The sequence below is a fragment of the Leopardus geoffroyi genome, chromosome C3, assembly GCF_018350155.1.
Source record: "Leopardus geoffroyi isolate Oge1 chromosome C3, O.geoffroyi_Oge1_pat1.0, whole genome shotgun sequence".
Classification (NCBI taxonomy): Eukaryota; Metazoa; Chordata; class Mammalia; order Carnivora; family Felidae; genus Leopardus; species Leopardus geoffroyi.
In genome coordinates this window covers 67,014,269-67,033,400 of record NC_059338.1, presented here as the reverse complement: position 1 = coordinate 67,033,400, position 19,132 = coordinate 67,014,269, and the positions used below count along the sequence as shown (strand labels likewise).

At 55.5% G+C, this 19,132-nt stretch overlaps 1 protein-coding gene across 3 annotated transcripts in view; it reads left to right on the top strand.

Annotated features, from left to right (window-relative positions):
• The first annotated feature begins 2,275 nt into the window (after window positions 1-2,275).
• Window positions 2,276-19,132, top strand: part of STUM (stum, mechanosensory transduction mediator homolog) — a 62,236-nt gene continuing 45,379 nt past the window's right edge. The window contains exon 1 of one of the 3 annotated variants that reach the window (XM_045453252.1): window positions 2,276-2,639. In XM_045453252.1, coding sequence (XP_045309208.1) covers window positions 2,450-2,639 — 190 coding nt within the window. In that variant the 5' untranslated portion in view covers window positions 2,276-2,449. Of the gene's footprint in view, window positions 2,640-3,199; window positions 3,609-19,132 lie in introns of those variants that run through there. The other 2 variants (XM_045453250.1, XM_045453251.1) reach the window with 2 other exon arrangements.

Genomic DNA, 19,132 nt, shown 5'->3' with positions numbered 1-19,132 from the left:
AATGGAACACTCACGCCAGGCCACACCCCTGCTTAGAATGCTCCCCGTGATTCCGCATTGCCACCAGGGTAAAGCCCGAATTCCTTTGCCCTTCCTTCCTGGGTTCCTGCCCACCACCTGAGCCAGCTCCTACCCCCCGCGCCTGAGACGGGGTCCCAAACACACTGTAATCCCTGGAACGTTCCCTACTTTTCTTGACTTCCATGCTTCATCCGTGCTGTTGCTCTGGATATCTTTCTGACATCCAGATATTAAGTGAATCCTCTGGCACATTGGGGGATGTAAATCCACTTTCTTCCCTGAAATCCCACCCCCCCACCCCCGCCAGGAATAATAGTGTTTGCACGGCCCTAAAATAGTTCGAAAGAATATTCAAATAACGTGGGTTATCTCCTAGGTTTCTCAGTAAAATAACAGTCATCCATTCGGATTCTGGAGCCACACTGCCCACATTCCAATCCCAGCTCTATTACTTACTAGCGGGTGACTTTTGTGCAAGATACTCCACTTCTCTGTGCCCCCCTTTCCCCATCTGTAAACTAGGGCATAAAGAATACTTACCCCACAGAGTCACGGAGCAGGGGATTAAATGAATTAAAATGGGTAAGGTGCTTAGTACAGTGCCTGGCAGAGAGTATTTGGATAAAGAAGTGTTTCTTTAAAATAAAACACAGGGGCACCTGGGTGGCTCAGTTGCTGAGCGTCTGAGTTCGGCTCAGGTCATGGTCTCGTGGTTCATGAGTTCGAGCCCCATATTGGGCTCACTACCGTCAGTGTGGAGCCTGCTTCGGATGTTCCGTCCCCCTCTCTCTGCCCCTCCCCTGCTTGCATTCTCTCACAAATAAATAAACATTAAAAAAAGAATAAAAAACATGACACATCTCCTGAAAGCGGCTGGCTAAAGCCATTGCTGGCTCTGGCCAGTAGCAGCTTCCCGGGCAGGCCCACGTTTGCTCAGCACCCTCAGCCCTGGCTTCTGTCACTGTCTGACTCTATCACCCTGACTCAGTTTATCTATTAGACCCATGATGCGAGAGCCTGGGCTTTACTCCTTCCTCTCTCCCCAGAACCTGAGTCTTCTGAGACCTCCAACAAACGTGTGTCGAACCCGGCTTTGATGTTACAATCGCACTAACTCAAGCCCAGAAAAGGCTCATGTGAGTTCTTCTCAGCCACACAGGTAATTAGCGGCTAAGAAGAGACTGAAACGCTCAGTCTTGCTCATTCTGACTGCCAGGTCCGAGCTAGTTACTGTGTGTGTGTGTGTGTGTGCACGAGTGTGCACGTGTCTGTGTCCACGGTATCACCACTACCCCCCTGCTGAGCATCTGCCTTTAATTTTATGAAGATCCGCATAAAATACCCTATGGTCTTATAGCATCCTCCCTCTGACCCCTGGGCTGTTTTAGGGTCATGCAAATAACTATTATTCCTGAAGGTGGAGAACTTGCCTTTTCCCGATTATTCGGACAGTTCGCCGCATTGAAAAAGAGGCGGATGCTTTCGTCCGTTCATTTTTTCCAGGTGTGGAGGTGAGGACGGCATTTTTCCAAAAAAAAAAAAAAAAAAATCAAAACCAAAACCAAACCAAACCCCCCTAACTCCGTAGGGGGCCTCATGCCGCGGCTTGGACCCTGAGCCCGAACCTTCTCCTCGCTTCCACCAACTGCCGCACTGTCAACACCAGACGGCGCTGTGCCCTCGCTGGCTTTTTAACCACCACGTCGAGCGCGCACAAGGCCAAATCTTCCTCCCGGACGACGGTCCAGGGGTTGGATCCCAACATCCGCGCTTCTCGGCAGCAGGTGCAGGCCTTCCTCATCTGAGTGCCAGGGCGTGCGCACGTGCGTGCAGGGGAGGGTCCCATCTTAAGCAGTCTTGAACCTGTTTGAAAAGCTGTCTCCTGCCTGCAGCCCTATTACCGACCGGAACCAAATCCAGGAGAATCGGAAGGAGTTGTTGGCCTACTAGGCACCAGGCGCCGTGCGTCCCCGGCCCCCCACCTGCGCCGCGTCGTGTGCATCCTCCAGATTAAAGGACCCAACTCCCGGCTTTGGCGGCAGGGCCCGCCGAGCACACCGGCCCCCTTGGCGGTGTCCCGGGGCCGAGGCTCGCGCCGGCTCGGCTGTCGGGGGTGCGGGGGGCGCCGGGGCGTCCATCGCTCCCGGGAGGGGGGCGGACCAGCGGCTCCCTCCGCCCCCACCCGTAAGTGGCATTTCTCCGCGGGGGAGGGGGAGAGGGAGGGGCGTTGGAGCGCGGCCGCCGCGTGTGGCGCCGCCCCCTCCGCCCCGCGCCGGGGTGTGGGCGCGGCGCAGCGCCGGCCGCGTGGGGACGCGGGAGTGCGGGCTTCTGGGCGAGCCGCGCGGCGCGGGAGCACGCTGGCCGCCTGAGCTCGGCGCGGAGCCCGGGGCCCGGAGCCGCCGCCACCCGCCCCTGGGCGCGCCCCGCCATGGAGCCCTCGCACAAAGACGCCGAGACGGCGGCGGCGGCGGCGGCGGACCCCCGCGCGGCGTCCGCGTCCAGCGGGGTGGTGGTGCAGGTCCGCGAGAAGAAGGGCCCCCTGCGCGCCGCCATCCCCTACATGCCCTTCCCCGTGGCCGTCATCTGCCTCTTCCTCAACACCTTCGTGCCGGGACTGGGTAAGACGCGGCGGCCGCGGCCCTGGCGCCCCCGGGTCCCGCCGCGGAGGGCACGGGGTCACCCCCGGGGGGCGCCCCCGCGCGCCGGCCCCCGCGCTCCCGGCGCCCCCTGGCAGGTGGCCGCGGCGCGTGGGGTGGGCGCCCCGGGGGAGGCGGCGCGCGGCACCCCCCCCAACCCGCCCTGCGCCTCCCCCCCACCTGTGAGCGCCGGGGGTCCGGCCCCGAGAGCCCGAACTTGTCCGGGAGAGCGGGGGCCGGCGGGCGGCGGCGCGGAAAGGCTCCCCCGGCTCCGGCGAGGCGCCGCTCCACATGCCCCGAGACCCTCTGCCCCTGCTCGCCGCCGCGCGCTCCCTCCCGCGAGCCCCTTCCTTGGAGGGGCGCGGGGCCTGGCGTGGGGGACGGGGGGAGCGCGGCGGCGACAGACCGCGGCCGAGCGGGGGAAAAGGGACACCCCGCGAGCCCGCCTGCCTTCGCGGGGTGCGGACCGTGCGGGGGCGCGCGTCCTCCGCCTCCTTCCCGGGTGCCCTCGGTTCCGCCAGCGCCCGTTAGCTCCCGGGGGTTGGGGGGACCATCTCGCTAGTTCCAGCGCTCCCGGCCGGCCGGAGGGGACCCCGTTGCTCCTTCCCAGCCCTTCTGTTCCTGACGGAGTGGGGAGAGCGCCGGGGCAATTCCGTGTCGTACCCTGGCTGCCCGCGGGGGCCCTGAGGTTCCCAGTGTCCCAAATTTTAAAACAAAGTCCCTTCCTAGAGGTAGGGGTGCCGAAGAGTGCGTAGCCGGAGGGAATGAGAAGTTTCCCCACCCTGCGTCTCCTTACCCCACCCCAATCTGCCCTCCCCCAACCCCCAGCTTGCCTGCCCGGGACCCCCTCCCATCCCCCAAATGCCTGCGGGACTGGAGCGACAGGCGCCTCTGAGCCCTCCCCAGGAGCGAGCCGGCTGCCAGCGTATAAGGCTCCAAGTTCCCAAAGAGGTCAGCTGGAAGTGCTTTTCTGTTTTACTTTGGCCTTTCTCACGGCCTCGGGCTCAGCGCGCTCAGCCCGGCCTCTGGCCGTGGCCGTGATAGCGAAGGTCACACCCACCCACCTACTCGGGTCGGAATTATGTTCCCTTTCGCGCCTACTGGTGCTTCTGCGCTGGGCGGCCGCCCGGCCTGGGTCGTGGAGCTGTCCGAGCAGACAGTTAGGGGTCCCCTCCGCGGCACCTCCAGCAGCCTGCACCGCCCTGCCCCGGGGTGGAGTGAGTGGGGGGTCATCAGGCCGGCTCTCTGCAAGTGTAGACTCCGGGAGGAAGGCTGGCCGATGTGAATTGCGTTGGAGATTCCCACCTGCTGGAGTACAGAGCACCGCCCAGCCATCTCTCCAGGATGTGAAGATCGTGTGTCTTCACTTTTTCCATGTGGCGAAGTCAGTATCACCCGATATGGTCCTTTGAGGAAACAGATGCATGTGGCCGGGTAGGAGATGCTGTACCAGGCTGGGGCCGGCTGAGGGGATCACCTCCGGGAGGGGCAGCTGCCCACCAGGGCACCTGCAGGCCTCCCCGGGTCTCACCTCCCCAGGTACCTTTCCCACCCGGTCCTGCCTGCCGCTCCTCCTGGGCCCCTGCTCTCCTGCCCGCGGGGTCCAGCTCTTCACGCTTCCCTTTGTTAGATCCGAATCCCACGGGATTTTTGTAAGGAACCTTCCTGGGAAGGCAGGAGAGAATAAAGAGAAAAACAAGCAAACCGCCAAAGGGCTAAAACCGGTGAGCCGAGGGGGTGCAGATGTCTGAATTTTCAGCAACTGAATCCGGGCATTTTTTTTTTTTTTTTTTCCGTTGCGTTTGGGTTGCCTTGTATAGTTCACTGGGCGCACAGCCCCCGCCCTTCTCTGTGCCGTGGGAGGGGTTCCTGATCCTGGGTGGTGTTTCTCCTCTGTTAGTGGGGGATGCCTGTCACTCTGGGTCCTTGAGAGGATTGAATTAAATGATAGAAAGCTCCGGGGCGGGGCGCACGGGGCGGTGCTCCGGGGGTGGTGGGTTCCTCTTGCCCTTGGCCTTTCTGCCGAGCCCTGCCCCCCACCTCTGGATGTGCGGGGGTGCTCTTTGGGGCCTTTGAGTCCTGTGGCTCTCTCTGCTCCCCTCGACCCGCAGGGGAGCCCCGATAGCAGAGCAGTCCCGGTGAAACTTACAGGTGGTTTTGTTCTGTCCTCCATGACTGGTGTCGGTGGTCCCAGCGCCTGGAAATCCTCTCCTTGGCTGAGACCCTCTTCGCCAGGTCCTTCTGGCTTATCTGAATATTTGTGAATATTAACTGAATGTTTATGTCTGGCTCTGCCCTTTTGTGACACGCAGCCTGTTTCAGTCCACGTGCTGTCATTCATTCCACAAACGCAGAGCGACCACCACAAGCCAGCCACCGGGCCTGACGATGAATACGTCGGTCGAGGCGTCATAGACTGTTGGGGAAGATTGATGCAAACTTTGAATTTGGTGAATGCTGTCTTGGCAGCAAGAACAGAGCGTTTGCGCGCAGTTAATTCTTCCTGTGTAGAAGTGGGGTTCAGAGAAAGGCTCCCAGGGGTGCAGTAGTAGGTTAGACCCTGCCAAAGAAATCAACCCCACGGCCCCAAGCATTTGGGGTCCTCATTTTACCCGGGACTCTTTGGAAACCGGCCAGACTGTTGGCCCAAAGATCTTTCTTTTTTTCTGGAAATGCCTTTCTCCGCAAGACCTCTCCTCATTTGCAAATCGAATGAGAGAGCAAGTGGGGGGCTGAGTGAGGCCATGTTTTTCCTCTAATGCAGGTGTCTCCGGCTCACCCAGTGTGCAGGGCCTGTGTGAGATGCCGAGTCCTTATAATCCCCGGCCTTCTCGATGCAAGTGTCCGTGCTGTTAGGATGTCAGAGGGATGCTTCCTCCCCTGGGGAAAGGAAGGGAAGGAGCAGTGATCTGTGATCACTCTGACTCCTCATGGGAACAAAACAAAACAAATTTTAAAAATGGATGTGATGGTGGGGCGCCCGGGAGGCTCAGTCGGTTAAGTGTCCGACTTCGGCCCAGGTCATGATCTCGTGGTTCGTGAGTTCGAGCCCCGCGTCGTCGGGCTCTGGGCTGACAGCTTACAGCCTGGAGCCTGCTTCCGATTCTGTGTCTCCCTCTCTCTGCCCCTCCCCTGCTCGCACTCCGTTTCTCTCTCTCAAAAATAAATAAACGTTAAAAAGAAATTTAAAAACGGATGGTGGTAAAGAGAGTGCCTCCCGGCAGGCCCCCCCCCCCCCCATGTCCCCCTGTCCCATTCGGTGAAGTGCTACTCATCAAGACCATCGTGGGCAACTTCACGGTCCAAAAAGTAGGGCATTTTTAAGTTTCTATACAATTATTCATATGTGTCGCGAAAGTTCATTGTTAGGACCCAGCATGGACAGAGGGTTTGTCTGTTGGTGAGGGGCAACATCACACTTTCGTATTTGAAGATTTTATGTGTCTCGATTGACTTGGTGAAACGAAAACGTTGGTTACAGAGGAGTGGTGGGGAGGAGAGCCTCTACTGACGGTTAGCCATTCTGTCAGAATCCTGTTGGCCATCCATCTGCGGTTGGACATTCAGAAATATTTAATCTCTCTCTAATACACTGCCTAACTCTTTGACACTCAGCTGAAGTCTTGCTTCCCTAATAAGAGCACCGCAGGCCAGCTCTGCTTCTGTCTTAATTCCCCGTAGCCCTGAGGCTCAAACCGATGACGAATATTGCCCTCTCTTGTGGCGTCTTTTGTACTGTTGGCTTTTTGTTACTGTTTTAAGAGTTTACTTTGGGGCGCCTGGGTGGCGCAGTCGGTTAAGCGTCCGACTTCAGCCAGGTCACGATCTCGCGGTCCGTGAGTTCGAGCCCCGCGTCGGGCTCTGGGCTGATGGCTCAGAGCCTGGAGCCTGTTTCCGATTCTGTGTCTCCCTCTCTCTCTGCCCCTCCCCCGTTCATGCTCTGTCTCTCTCTGTCCCAAAAATAAATAAACGTTGAAAAAAAAATTAAAAAAAAAAAAAAAGAGTTTACTTTTTGCCACTCTAAACGTAAGTTCCTTGAAAGCAGCAACCATTTTAAATTTCTCCTTGATATTTATGCTAATTATGCTATGAATATACTATGCTATTTATGCTATTTATGAATGAATATGGACTTAGAAGCATACTCCTGGAATAGGGACTAGAGATCATCCGGTCCGATGCCTTTATTTTATATTTAAGTGTGGCAGTCCTGAGGATTCAAGAACCAAGGAAGTTTACATCCTATTCAGCCTTCTTAAGGAAGTTATTTGAGTACGTATTTCAGCAAAACCAGAGAGTAAACCAAGAGAGAAGATAGGAGATCCAGGAAACAATGGATCCAATTCAGGGCAGCCATGAACATCCACCGGAGGAAAAATTGTTCAGCGGGTCTGAGAGCAGTCAGTCTTCTTTAGAGGGGGAGGATGAAGGCGCAGGGGAAGAGTTTTCTGAGGATGATGTGAGAAGGGGACATTCCATAGGTGAGTGTTATTGGGACTGCCAGAAATAAAAGCTTTGTTAAAAAACAGAAAGCAATCAGTAACTGCAGTAAAGACAAAAAGCTGTGCAAAAGCGTCAGGATCCAAAAATGAAGCAGCCCGCCCAGTTAGATCAGGAGGTCAGCAGGCTTCGAAAAAGAAGAAGAAAAATATTCCACACGATAAATGGAGTGAGACAGAATTTGGAGGGGAGTGGGGATACAGTGCAGCACACGTTTCCTCTACCAACAATAGAAAAAAGAGACGTAATCAGCGACTTCAGAAAAACCAAACGTTTTTCATGAAAGGCATAACTCAGATAGGAAACAAATCAAAATGTGGCCTGATACTGAGCAGAAGGTGAAATATAAGAAAGGCTCTTTTAAGTGCGTAGGGCCTGGCTCATTGGAACAGTGGCCCACACTATGGGCTCTCAGCTCCCCTTGGACTCTGCAGCAAAGAATACTTGCTTAGTCATAATAATATAAATGCTGCTCGGTAGTTTTCAACTCTTCAACGCAACCGCAGACAAAGCCCCGAAGACTGCTTAATAACAGCTATAATGGAAGACGTAAAGATTTTCCATCCGGGCGACGTAAAATGAAAACCATAGCTCGTAGAACTTGGCAAGTGGATTGTGATAGATTCAGTTATCGTCCCCGATTCTTCAGTGTCCTCCCTGAAAGAGGATGGCACTTACCCACCTGATGCCATATGGCTTGCCATGCTGCCTGTGGGAGGGGAGTCCTTCCTTCCCTGCCCACTGATAACGGGCTTGGCCGTGTGACTGGCTTCAGCCAGTTGAATGCGAGTGGCGGTGACCGAGCAGACACTTAGAGAGGCATTGTGAATTTCTGGCATCGTTCTTCTCTTTCTCCCGTGAGAATGGCCGGTGGGGTCTGCTCGGCAGTCTGCCTCCCAGAATAAAGAGGACGTCAGAGGCCGGGCACCCCGTGTCACGTGAATGAGAAGCATGAGTCGCTGAGGTTTTGTTGTCGTCGTTAAGCATTGGCGAGGGGGGTAGGGCAGAGGGTGTGAATGCCCTACTCCTATAAAGCGAGCTGCTGTATGCAGTTGGCAGACCGAGAAATAAAGGTTACCAAGGTGATCATAAAGGTTGCCAAGGTGATCAGTCGATGAACTGAGCTAGAGTTATAGGGACAGTGGGGCAGTAGTGATCTCCTGGGATAATTTTGGAGGGGACGGCAGGAAGATGAAGGGTGACATCAGTAAGCTAATCCCACCTAGCCTAGCAGAAAGTCAAGGGCCAATGCTGATGAACTAGGAACAAACGATACCAGTATGCTCTGGAGATCAGGAAAACACCAGAAGAGTTCCCGCCCTTTTCTGACATCACCAAGGTTTCTGTGTCGACTGGCTCATTCCCAGTGGTGCGTGTACCTGCTGAAATCGTCCCCCGCCTTTTAAAACTACCCTCTCTTGGTCCTACACCATTCCCCGCGCCACGGCCATGGCCCTCTCTCTCGGCTCCCGCAGGAAGTATGCGGGTTGGCGGTCACCCACCCCTCTTCTCTCACCTCCCCTCGGAACCCACTGGCCTCTGCCTCCATCACTCACCTGAATTGTGCTTGTCGGGATCGCCGGCACCTCCAAGTTGCTAAATCCAGCGGTCAGGTCTCTGTCTCCGTCTTCTGGAACGTTCGGTAGCGTTGGACGCCGTCCCCACTCCCTCCCCCTTGAAACACTATCTTCCCCCGGAACACCTCCCGTCCTGGTTTTCTCTGCACCTCACAGCTCCTTCTCCGTCTCCCGTGGTCGTCTCGGCAGCCTCCAGACTTGGGGGTCCCCCGGGGCACTTGAGGCTCTCAGTCTCCGCCTTCTCTTTGACCTTGTTCTTTTTCCCGATGCTCCTTTGATGTTCCTGCTGTTTCCTGGCCTTCAGTTGCATCCTTAAAAAAAAAATTTTTTTTTTAAGTTTATGTATTTATTTTGAGAGAGACAGAGAGAGCACAAGCAGGGGAGGGGCGGGGAGAGAGAGAATCCCAAGCAGGCCCCTCGCTGTCAGCACAGAGCCTGACACGGGGCTCCAACTCCTGAAACCCAGAGATCACGACCTGAGCCTAAATCAAGAGTCGGGGGCTGAACCGACGCAGCCCCCCCCCCCTCAGTCGCCCCTCGATTACATCCTTATAATAACAACTCCCAGAGCCAGATCTTAGTTTCAGAGCCCTCCCCGGATTCCAAGGTCTCGTACCCCACTGACTTCCTAACGTCTCCTCTCAGAAACCAAAAGGCGTCGAGGCGTAACCTCTCTAAAACCAACCCCTGCTGTTCCTCCCCGGACCTGCCTCTCCCTTCTTTCCCCCCACCTTCCAGGAGCTCAGGCCAAAAACCCGGACTCATCCTTGACTCTGCTCTTTCTTGCACCCCACGCCCAATCTGCCAGGAAACGCTTCTGGCTCTGCCTTCAGAATCTCTTCGGCATCTGACCGCTTCCTACCATGCCGCTTCTGCCTCGCTGGCCCAAGCCCGTCTTCTCCCGGATGATCTCAGTGGCCCCATAAATGACCTGCTCACCTCTGTTGACGTCCCTAGTGGTCCGCCCTCACCGTGACCGCCAGAGGGATCCTTTGAAAATAGGATGGGTGGGGCACCTGGGTGGCTTAGTTAAGCGGTTAAGCGTCTGACTTCAGCTCAGGTCATGATCTCACAGTTCGTGAGTTCGAGCCCCGCGTCGGGCTCTGTGCCGGCAGCTCGGAGCCCGGAGCCTGCTTCGGATTCTGTGTCTCCCTCTCTCTCTGTGCCTCCCCTGCTCTCTCTCGCGCTCTCTCTCAAAAATAAAAAAATAAAAATGATCAGTGGAAGGTTTTGTGTTTTTGTTTTGTGGGCTAAGTGTTCAAGACCTGGTGTGCGTCGCTCGCTTACGACACGTCGCAGTTTGAAGCGGCCCCGCCCCGGGGCTCACGGGCCACGGAGACACGGCCAGCGCATCTGTTTCCCACGGTCCTGCGGGTCATCGCCTCCTCTCCGTCTCGCTCGCTCTGTTCCAGTCCCACCGGCCCCTTTGCCGTTTCTTGAATATTTCAGAGGCACCTTCTCACCCTAGAGCTTTGACATTTGCTGTTCCTTCCGCCTGGCGTCCTTGTCCCACAGAGATCTATGTGGCTCGCTCATTCGCGTCCTGAGGTCTCTGCTCCTGTGTCGCCGAGGCCGCGTATTGGTGTGGCGGGGCGGCCACGGCCAGCGCCACAGACCGGGCGGCTTGAGCAACAGGAATTTATCTTTCTCACAGTTCCGGAGGCTGGCATGAGGTGCTGGGGGTGGGGACTTCAACTTGGGGACTTTGAGGGACGCAGTTCAGCTCAGACACCTTCCCGGAGGACATTACTTGGGACTGCAGCTCTTCCCCACCTCCCCACACCCCTACCTTTCCCTACTCCGCTTTCCTTAAGAGCACTATTTTTTCCTACCGTCTGTCTCCTGGAGGAGGGCAGGGTTTGCTGTTTGTTGTTTGATTCTGGTCTGCTTTGTTCATTGCTGTAACCCTGCACCCTGGAACAGAGCCTGGTTTATGACAGAGGCTCCACAGACAGAAGCTGGATGGATGATGGGTTGGGGGGGGGTGGATATGCTAAAATCAGAAATAGAAGTGATTCCCTTTTGCGGCACCCGGGGGGGGGGGGGGCTCCATCGGTCAAGCGTCCGGCTCTTGATTTCAGCTCAGGTCATGATCTCACAGTTGATGGGATCAAGCCCTGCGTTGGGCTCGGCACTGACCGCACGGAGCCTGCTTGGGATTCTGTCTCTCCCCCTCTCTGCCCCTCCCTGGCTCGTGATCTCTCCCGAAAGAAAAGAAGTGATTGCCCTTGGGAAGCTGGATGCGGAGCAGGGAGAGGTGACATAGGGGACAATTGCTTTCCCCTGAAAGCCCCTTTTTCCCTATTTGATTTTTTGAAAAAACTATATACCTGTATTACTTGCTTTTTTTCTTTATTTGTTTTGGGGGGGGGGAGGGGCAGAGAAAGGAGGAGAGAGAGAGAGAGAGAGAGCGAGAGAGAGAGAAAATCCCAAGCAGGCACCATGCTGTCAGTGTAGAGCCCGATGTGGGGCTTGAACCCACGAACCATGAGATCATGACCTGAGCCAAAATCGAGAGTCAGACGCTCAACTGACTGAGCCCCCACCAGATGCCCTACATGTTTTTTTTTTTTGTTTTTTTTTTTTTGTTTTTTTTTAAGGTTAAGAATCAACGCTATGGAAAGAGAAGAGACTTTTATACCCTGTCAATAGGAACGTAAATTGGGATATCTTTTCTGGAAGCCAGTTTGGCCCTTACGTATTAAGAGTCTTAAAACGTTCATGCCCTTTAATTCAGTAATTCCGCTTTCAGGAACTCATCCTAAGGAGACAACCAAAAACAGGGACAAAAAGTTATGCCATAAAAATGTGCCACGAAGCATTATTTATAACCTCGAAAATCATAAACAAACCCGGCACCTGGCTGGCTCAGTCAGTGGAGCGTGTGACTACTTGATCTTGGGATTGTGAGTTCGAGCCCCACGTTGGGCACAGAGATTACTTTAAAAAATGGTGTTGGGGCGCCTGGGTGGCCTAGTGGGTTGAGCCTCTGACTTTGACTCAGGTCATGATCTCGTGGTCCTTTAGTTTGAGCCCCTCGTCGGCCTCTGTGCTGACAGTTCGGAGCCTGGAGCCTGCTTCGGATTCTGTGTCTCCCTCTCTCTCTGCCCCTCCCCCGCTTGCGCTCCCTCCCTCTCTCTCAAAAATAAAACATTAACAAAATTTAAAAAATGGTGTTATAAAGAAACCCAGTTGACAACAACGGAAGAAAGGTTAAATAAATCGTGGCTGTCTTTATGGTAGAATATTATATACCTATGAAAATAGCGTTTACAAAGTTTCTGACGATGTGGCAGAAGGGGGAAAAAGTAGGTTGAAATTGTGCCATCAGTAGAATCTCAAATCTTTGTTGTTTGCTTGATTCCAAGGTACCTCCTTTCCCCATATTTGGGATGTTTCTAAATGGGAGACTGATACCAAGAGACATGATCTTTTTTCTTTCTTTCCTAAAAAGTTGCCAGATTAGCAGCGTGTCTTATGATCGACAGACTCTTAAAATCCAGACGACGCAAGGTGGAACGTAGCTAGGTAAATAGACAGATGGGTAGAAAGAACCAGAAGATGGCACATTGAGATGGTAACAGGTGGCGAGAGCCTGGGGGATTATTTTTCCTCCTTATACTCTTCTGTATTTTCCAAATTTTCTAAAATGAACATAAAATGTATTACTTGTTTTTTTTTTTTAAGGTTTATTCATTTATGAGAGAGACAGAGCACAGGCGGGGTTCGGGCAGGGAGAGAGAGGGAGACACAGAATCTGAAGCAGGCTCCAGGCTGTCAGCACAGAGCCCGACACAGGGCTCAAACCCACGAACCGTGAGATCATGACCTGAGCCGAAGTCGGTCGCTTAACCGACTGAGCCACCCAGGCGCCCCTGTGTATTACTTTTCTAACTGGAGGAGCTGAATAAACATCGTCTTGAGCAAACATTCTTCTCATCGGGTTACGATGCTCCGATGCGAATGTGGCAGAGTTTGGACGATGGCAAAAGGCATCTTCTAAGATGCTCGGGGCCTCCGTGTCACACCCCACGTGGTGACTCTTTCTGTCTAGGTATACGCTGCAGGATTGTCGAACTCCAGTATTCACCTGCCACCGTGTCAGGTGTGGTCAGGGGGTCAGAGGCTCCCCGTCACTCTTGCGAGCTGTGTGACGTGCTCAGTGACTCTCCCGTGGGATGTGTCCCATTATGGGTTGGGTCAAGGATGACTGGGTCCAGTTCAGTAATGCCGCTGGCCTCCTCATTTCTTCTGAGATGTTTCGAGGGCCCGAGCTGTTGGAAGTGGTTGGTCAGCAGGGGATACGGAAGAAGTTTGTGTTTCAAAGAAGCGTGGCCCGAGTGCTGAGCAGGGGACAGTGACTTCCGGGTGCCCCCAGCAGCGTGTCACTTCCCGGGCATGCAGTATGCCCCTACTGTGTTCCAGGTCTGTACTCGAGCTGAGGAACGGAGTCAGAGAAGACAAGGCCCCACCCTCTAGGAGCTGGCTGGCTGTCGGGGGGGGGGGGGGAGGCGGGGGGCAGAGCAACGGGCGTGTGCGTTAATGGAAGAATGTTCTGGGCCCAACTAATGCGGTGCACAGAGGTGAGGGAATGCGTGTCGGCAAAACTGGCCTCGGAAAACGAGCCATGGGCTGAACAGAATGACCCGGGGCAGGGGGGCACCTGGGTGGCTCGGTCAGTTAAGCATCCAACTTCAGCTCAGGTCATGATCTCGAGGGTTTGAGCCCCGCGTCGGGCTCTGTGCTGACATCTCAGAGCCTGGAGCCTGCTTGGGATTCTGTATCTCCCTCTCTCTCTGCCCCTCCCCTGCTCGTGTTCTGTCTCTCTCTCAAAAATAAATATTAAAAAACAAACAAACAATGACCCGGAAGGGAGGGGGGCACGGAATGAAGTGACATTTCCGGTTGTGCGTCAGAGTCCCAAAGCCGCAAGTGTCACGGACGTCAGGAGGCCTCTGAGGTCTTTCCGGATCTCAAGAGCGTGAGACCTGGAGCCTCTGTGTCTCCATCTGTGAAATGGACAGAATTCCCGCCCAGCCGCCTCACAAGGTCATTGTCAAGGTCATTGTCTTTTTTTCGTTATGAGTTGACATCGGGAAAATTTCTTGGGTTCTCAAGGTGATCTCTGGGGCCATTCTGGCAGAGGCTCCGGGCTCGCGGGGCAGGACACCAGGAGCACTTCCTCCTGAGCATTCAGGCCCCACGCGCTGGGGGTGAGTGAGGTCTCTGGGGTGGAGGGTGTTGATGGTGCACACCCCATACCCAGGGCCTGAGGCTGACTTTACAGTTTTCTAAGAGGCCATGGGAGCATCCGACTGGTAATGTGTGTGTGTGTGTGTGTGGGGGGGGGGATGCATATGCATGTGCACACATGAATCCCACCCCAGCCTTTACCTCGAGTTGTTTTACCGTAGACAGAGGCAGTTGCTAGGCCTGTGTGGTGCCCCGTGAAGCCCGTCACCTGGGCAAGGTGGGGGTGGCTTTGGCCGTATGTCAGGCAGGTGTGTCTCCAGCGTGGGAACTTCCCCGCGAGAACTGACTGCTGGGTCTCCGTGCCCCAGGCTGAGCCATGCGCACCCGGGACGACCTTTCGAGGGGACACCGAGGCGACGGCGTGGGGGCAACGTTTCCTTATTTAAATGGCAAAACACAGGGGCCTGTTCTGCATTTCCTTTAGAAAAGGCCTTAAATCCATTGGAGAGGTTGCTCTCCTGGACGGAGTAAGCTGACGTCGAGGCCAGGGCCGTCCCGGAGCCCAGAATGCGGGGTTGGGCACGGCCGGGGTTCGCCCGTGGAGCCGAGCACCCCGTGGGCTTTGGCCGTTGACAGAGAAGCTTGACTTCGATGCCAAGAATAATCCAGTGTCTGTGGAGAACAGCCTGTCCTAGAACCTGGACAAAGGAAATGGTCCGGCCTTCCCAGGGCTGGGAGCTTTACCCGAGAGGGGCCGCCTCTGCCCGGGGGGCCTGCCTTGGGTCTGTCCCCGCCGACTCCGGCAGCGACCCTCCCGCCGCCTTGGTGCCGCTCGTAGTGGGCGCCCGATTGCCACTTGTCAAATCGAGTGTGCCACGGGCCCTGCAGAGATGTACTGAGGGCTGCAGGGGATGGCGTGTGACCCGCCGCCAAGGGCCTCCTCGTCACTCCCATCCTCTGCGCCCCTCCTGACGGCCTCGTGGAGGTGAATTCGCAGGCCTGTCGTGCGCATTGTGGATAGTGATCTCCCACGGATGGAAGGTTCGTGGCAGCAAGTCTCTGGGGGCCGTTTTCCCAGCGCATCTGCTCACTTCCTGTCTCCGTGTCACGTTCGGCTAACTCTCGCGATATTTCTGACTTTCTCGTTATTACAGTTGCTATAGTGGTCTGTGGTCGGCGTTTCTGATTCCGACGCACAGATGGCTGGCGTTCGCTTGACTTGACTTGTTTTTTTTTTTTAATTTTTAATGTTTGTTTATTTTGGGGAGAGACAGAGCGTGAATGGGGCAGAGAGAAGGAGACGCAGAATCCGAAGCCGGCCCCAGGCTCCGAGCCGTCAGCACAGAGCTCGACGCGGGGCTCGAACCCAAGAGCTGTGAGATCATGACCTGAGCCGAAGTCGGATGCTTACCCAACTGAGCCACCCAGGCGCTCCTGTCTGGTTTGTTTTTTATTATTTTTTTAAATTTATTTTTTTATTTTTTTTTAACGTTTTATTTATTTTTGAGACAGGGAGAGACAGAGCATGAACAGGGGAGGGTCAGAGAGAGGGAGACACGGAATCCGAAGCCAGCCCCAGGCTCCTAGCCGTCAGCACAGAGCCCGACGCGGGGCTCGAACTCGCAGACGGTGAGATGGTAACCTGAGCCGAAGTCGGACGCTGCACCGACTGAGCCGTGCAGGCGCCCCCTTGACTTGTTTTATTGTAATCGTCACTTTGCTGCGGCGTTCTGGAGCCAGACCCGCAGTGCCCCCGAGGTCCACCTGTACGTACCGCGTGCACCTTTCAAAGTGTGTGATTCCACGTTTGTTGTTCGTTAACAAATCCATCATCTTCTGTGCCTTCCCCCGTCCTGTCTTCCGGTCTCGCTATTTGACCGCGTTCTCTCACAACCTCCGAAGCGCGATGCGACGGGAGCGCGCCAACACAGGTGCCTCCGAGGAAGCTTCTCGGCGTGGCCGCCTCGGGGTCAGCTGGCGCAGGCATGCGCGTCCGGGCAGGCCGGGCCCGGGTCGCTGTGGCAGATGGTGACAAGACGCATCCGGCCCGGAAGGCCAACCCCCCCCCCCCCCCCCCCCCCCCCCCCAGGGAAGACACGACAGCCTGGCACCAGTGCGGAAGCTGAACCCTGGGACCTTTCCGGGGTGGAGAGAGCCCTGCCCTGCGGGACAGGCCGGCTCTGGCCACACTGGTGTGTGTGGGAAGCGTCTCCCGTGGGCCGGGCTGCGTGGCCGCGGCCCCTCCCGGGTCAGTGCGTGGTGCGGCTGGGCCGTGACGTTGCTGTGCCAATGGGGCTTCTGTGTCCCCAGATCACATCTGTGCCCCCGTCCCTGCTCTGACCACTTCCTCTTCTGCTCCGAAGCCCTCGGCAGCTCCCCACCGTCCATGCACGGGCTCAGTTCGGATGCCACGCTGGGCCTGCGGGACCTGTGAACTGTTACCCACGCTGCTTCAGTGGTTTGTTTAGTCCAGCGGGGCCGCTTGGTTTCCCAGGGTGCCACCTGGGCCCTGGCCCCTGTCGCACATCTGCCCCTGCCGTCACGGGGGGGATGCCCAGCCGTCTAGGCCCATCTCACGTGGCCTCCTGACCACTTCCGTGTGGGCGCTCCTCCTTCCGGCACCGTCCGGCCGCCTCCGTGTTCCTCTTGCTCCCCTGAAATCCTGCTTTTTCTGTTTAAATCTACAGTGTCCTTCCTGTGGCGGTGCGGGCTAAGTGTCTGTCACCTGCTGGTGGGGCCTCCCACCGCTGGTCCGGGCAGGTGGAACGAAACGCACGTTGATTTCCTGTGGCAAAGTAGGGTGGAGGGCGCCTTGTTCCTTTCACCTGCTGAACCCCAACCCGAGGGACACAGGCTTTCGTGTCCCCCCCTCCGCCTTCCCAGCTCAGCCGGAGGTAGGGGGACCGCGTTCTCCGACTGCAGGCGGAGCGGAGGGCGTGCTGTACCGGAACATGTGCACCTCTGGGGGGTCCTTGGTGTCCCGGCCACTCCGGGGAGGGATGTTGGCTGTCCCTTCGCTGGGGCAGAGGGCCTGCTCTGCAGGAGCTTCACTGGGGGCAGTCACGAGGTTACTGAGAAGAACCGGGCCTCTATCTGTCCGTTTGAGTTACGTAGCTAATGGCTGATAAGTGGAGGAGGCCGACAGGGGAGGTGATCGATCTTAGTAAACGGTTTTAATCAAGATTGGCTTGGGCAGTAGCCATCACATTACATCTAGGGGGGAGTTTTGACGGAGAGCAGGATGTTTGCGTGACCTCAAAGTGTCTCCACAGAATGCTTATGACTTGCGGGGGGGGGGGGGCGGGCGCCTGGGGGGCTCAGTTGGTTAAGCGTCTGACTCTTGACTTCGACTCCAGTCGTGATCTCGCGGCTCATGACTTCGAACCCCGTGTCAGACTGCGCTGACAGGGTGGAGCCCGTTTGGGATTTTTCTCCCCCCACCCCCATCCCTCACCTGCTCTCACTCTCTGTCTCTGTTTCTCTGTCTCTCAAAATAAATAAAGAAACTTAAAAAAAAAAACCTGCAAAGGGAAAAGTCATACGGCATCTTGCCGGGTGAACCGAGTAATATCGCCTAGACCTTGAAAGAATTATGGCCACACACTGTACGGGCGTGTTTCTATGGACTGTCTGGAAGGGGCAGGTGCACAGAGGTGGAAGACAGTGTGGCCGAGGGGCATGGCTCGGAGAACACGGGGAGACCTGCGGATACATACGGGGGTTCTTCCCGGGTGGCAGAGACGTCCTCAAATTGGATGTGCTGCTTTGCACGACTCTGAATATACCAGAAGCCCCTCAATTATTAAATGGGTGAATGTGACAGTACATGAATTACCTCTCAGTTCAGCTGTTAAAAATTTACATCGCCGAGGCGGGACGCAAAGATATGGCGGGCCTCTTGGTGGGATCTCCTGGGGGGGGGGGGGGGGGTCATAGCAACACTTGTGTCACGTTGGGGGGTGCGTGATCTGAACCTACTCTGAAGAAACACCAGGAAGCCCAAAGTGAGGGGCATTCTGCAACATAGCTGGGCAGCGTTCTTCCAAAATACCAGTGTCGTGAAAGATTAAAGAAGACTGAAGAAACACGACAGCAGGGTACAGAGCATAATCTTGGATCGGATCCTGTACTGGAGGGAAAACAAGTACCAAGATGGACATTATCGAAGCAAAGTGGCAAAGCCGGAATATTGGGCTCTCAATTAGATACGTTACCGTATCTGTTGTCACGTTTCCTCAAATCGGCAACTGTGTAAGAACACAGCTTTGTTGTTAGACGTGTGATTAAGGGACTCGAGAGCCGTGACGTATGCAGCCTGTTCACAAATGGGTTGGGAAAAAGGAATCATAACACAGAGCGAAAGAAAGTTGCTAAATAAATGTAGCAAAGTAGCAAGAATCGGTGATCTGGGTAGAGCATAGATGGGAGTGCCCTGGATTGTTCTTGAAACTTCTCTGCAAGTTTGGCTGTATTTTAAAAGTTAAAAAATATGGTTAAAGGGGCGCTTGAGTGGCTCGGTCAGTTAAGTGTCCAACTTCGGCTCAGGTCATGATCTCACGGTTTGTGGGTTCGAGCCCCGTATCGGGCTCTGTGCTGACAGCTAAGAACCTGGAGCCTGCTTCGGATTCGGTCTCCTTCTCTCTCTGCCCCTCTCCTGGTCTCTCTCTCTCTCTCTTAAAAAGAGATAAACATTAAAAGGAGAATTAAAAAAAAAAAATGGTTAAAAATCGAATATACTCCTAGGGTTCAACTAAATGCAAAGTAGGGTACTCTGAGTACCTTCTGAGTACTTCCTTCTTCCCTAAGGTCTATTACCAGTTATGACTAACTCGGGGGCCGTCTGGGGCCACAGGAGGGGAGTCGTGGTGCAGGTGGCATTGGCCTGTAGGGCCCAGACGCCCTTAAGAGATTTTCCCAGGAACTCCCCCTGTTGAAACCCCCGAGGTCACACGCAAGTTTGGCGCAGTCCTGTGGGCGTGTGTGATCCGTGCAGGCTTGAGCGTCACAGAAATGAGTTTCCCAGGAGGCCGGGCGACATAGGCAGCTTCCTCTGCAGCGGCCGGCTGGGACTAAATCCGCTGCGTGTGCAGCCTGCCTTTGGGGTGCACCAAGAATCTGAACGCCCCAGCCAGAGCTGGAGCGGATCCCAGGGCTCCAGATCTATTTTGGAGAGGTCTTTTCTTGTTTATTCCTGTTTGGCATCTC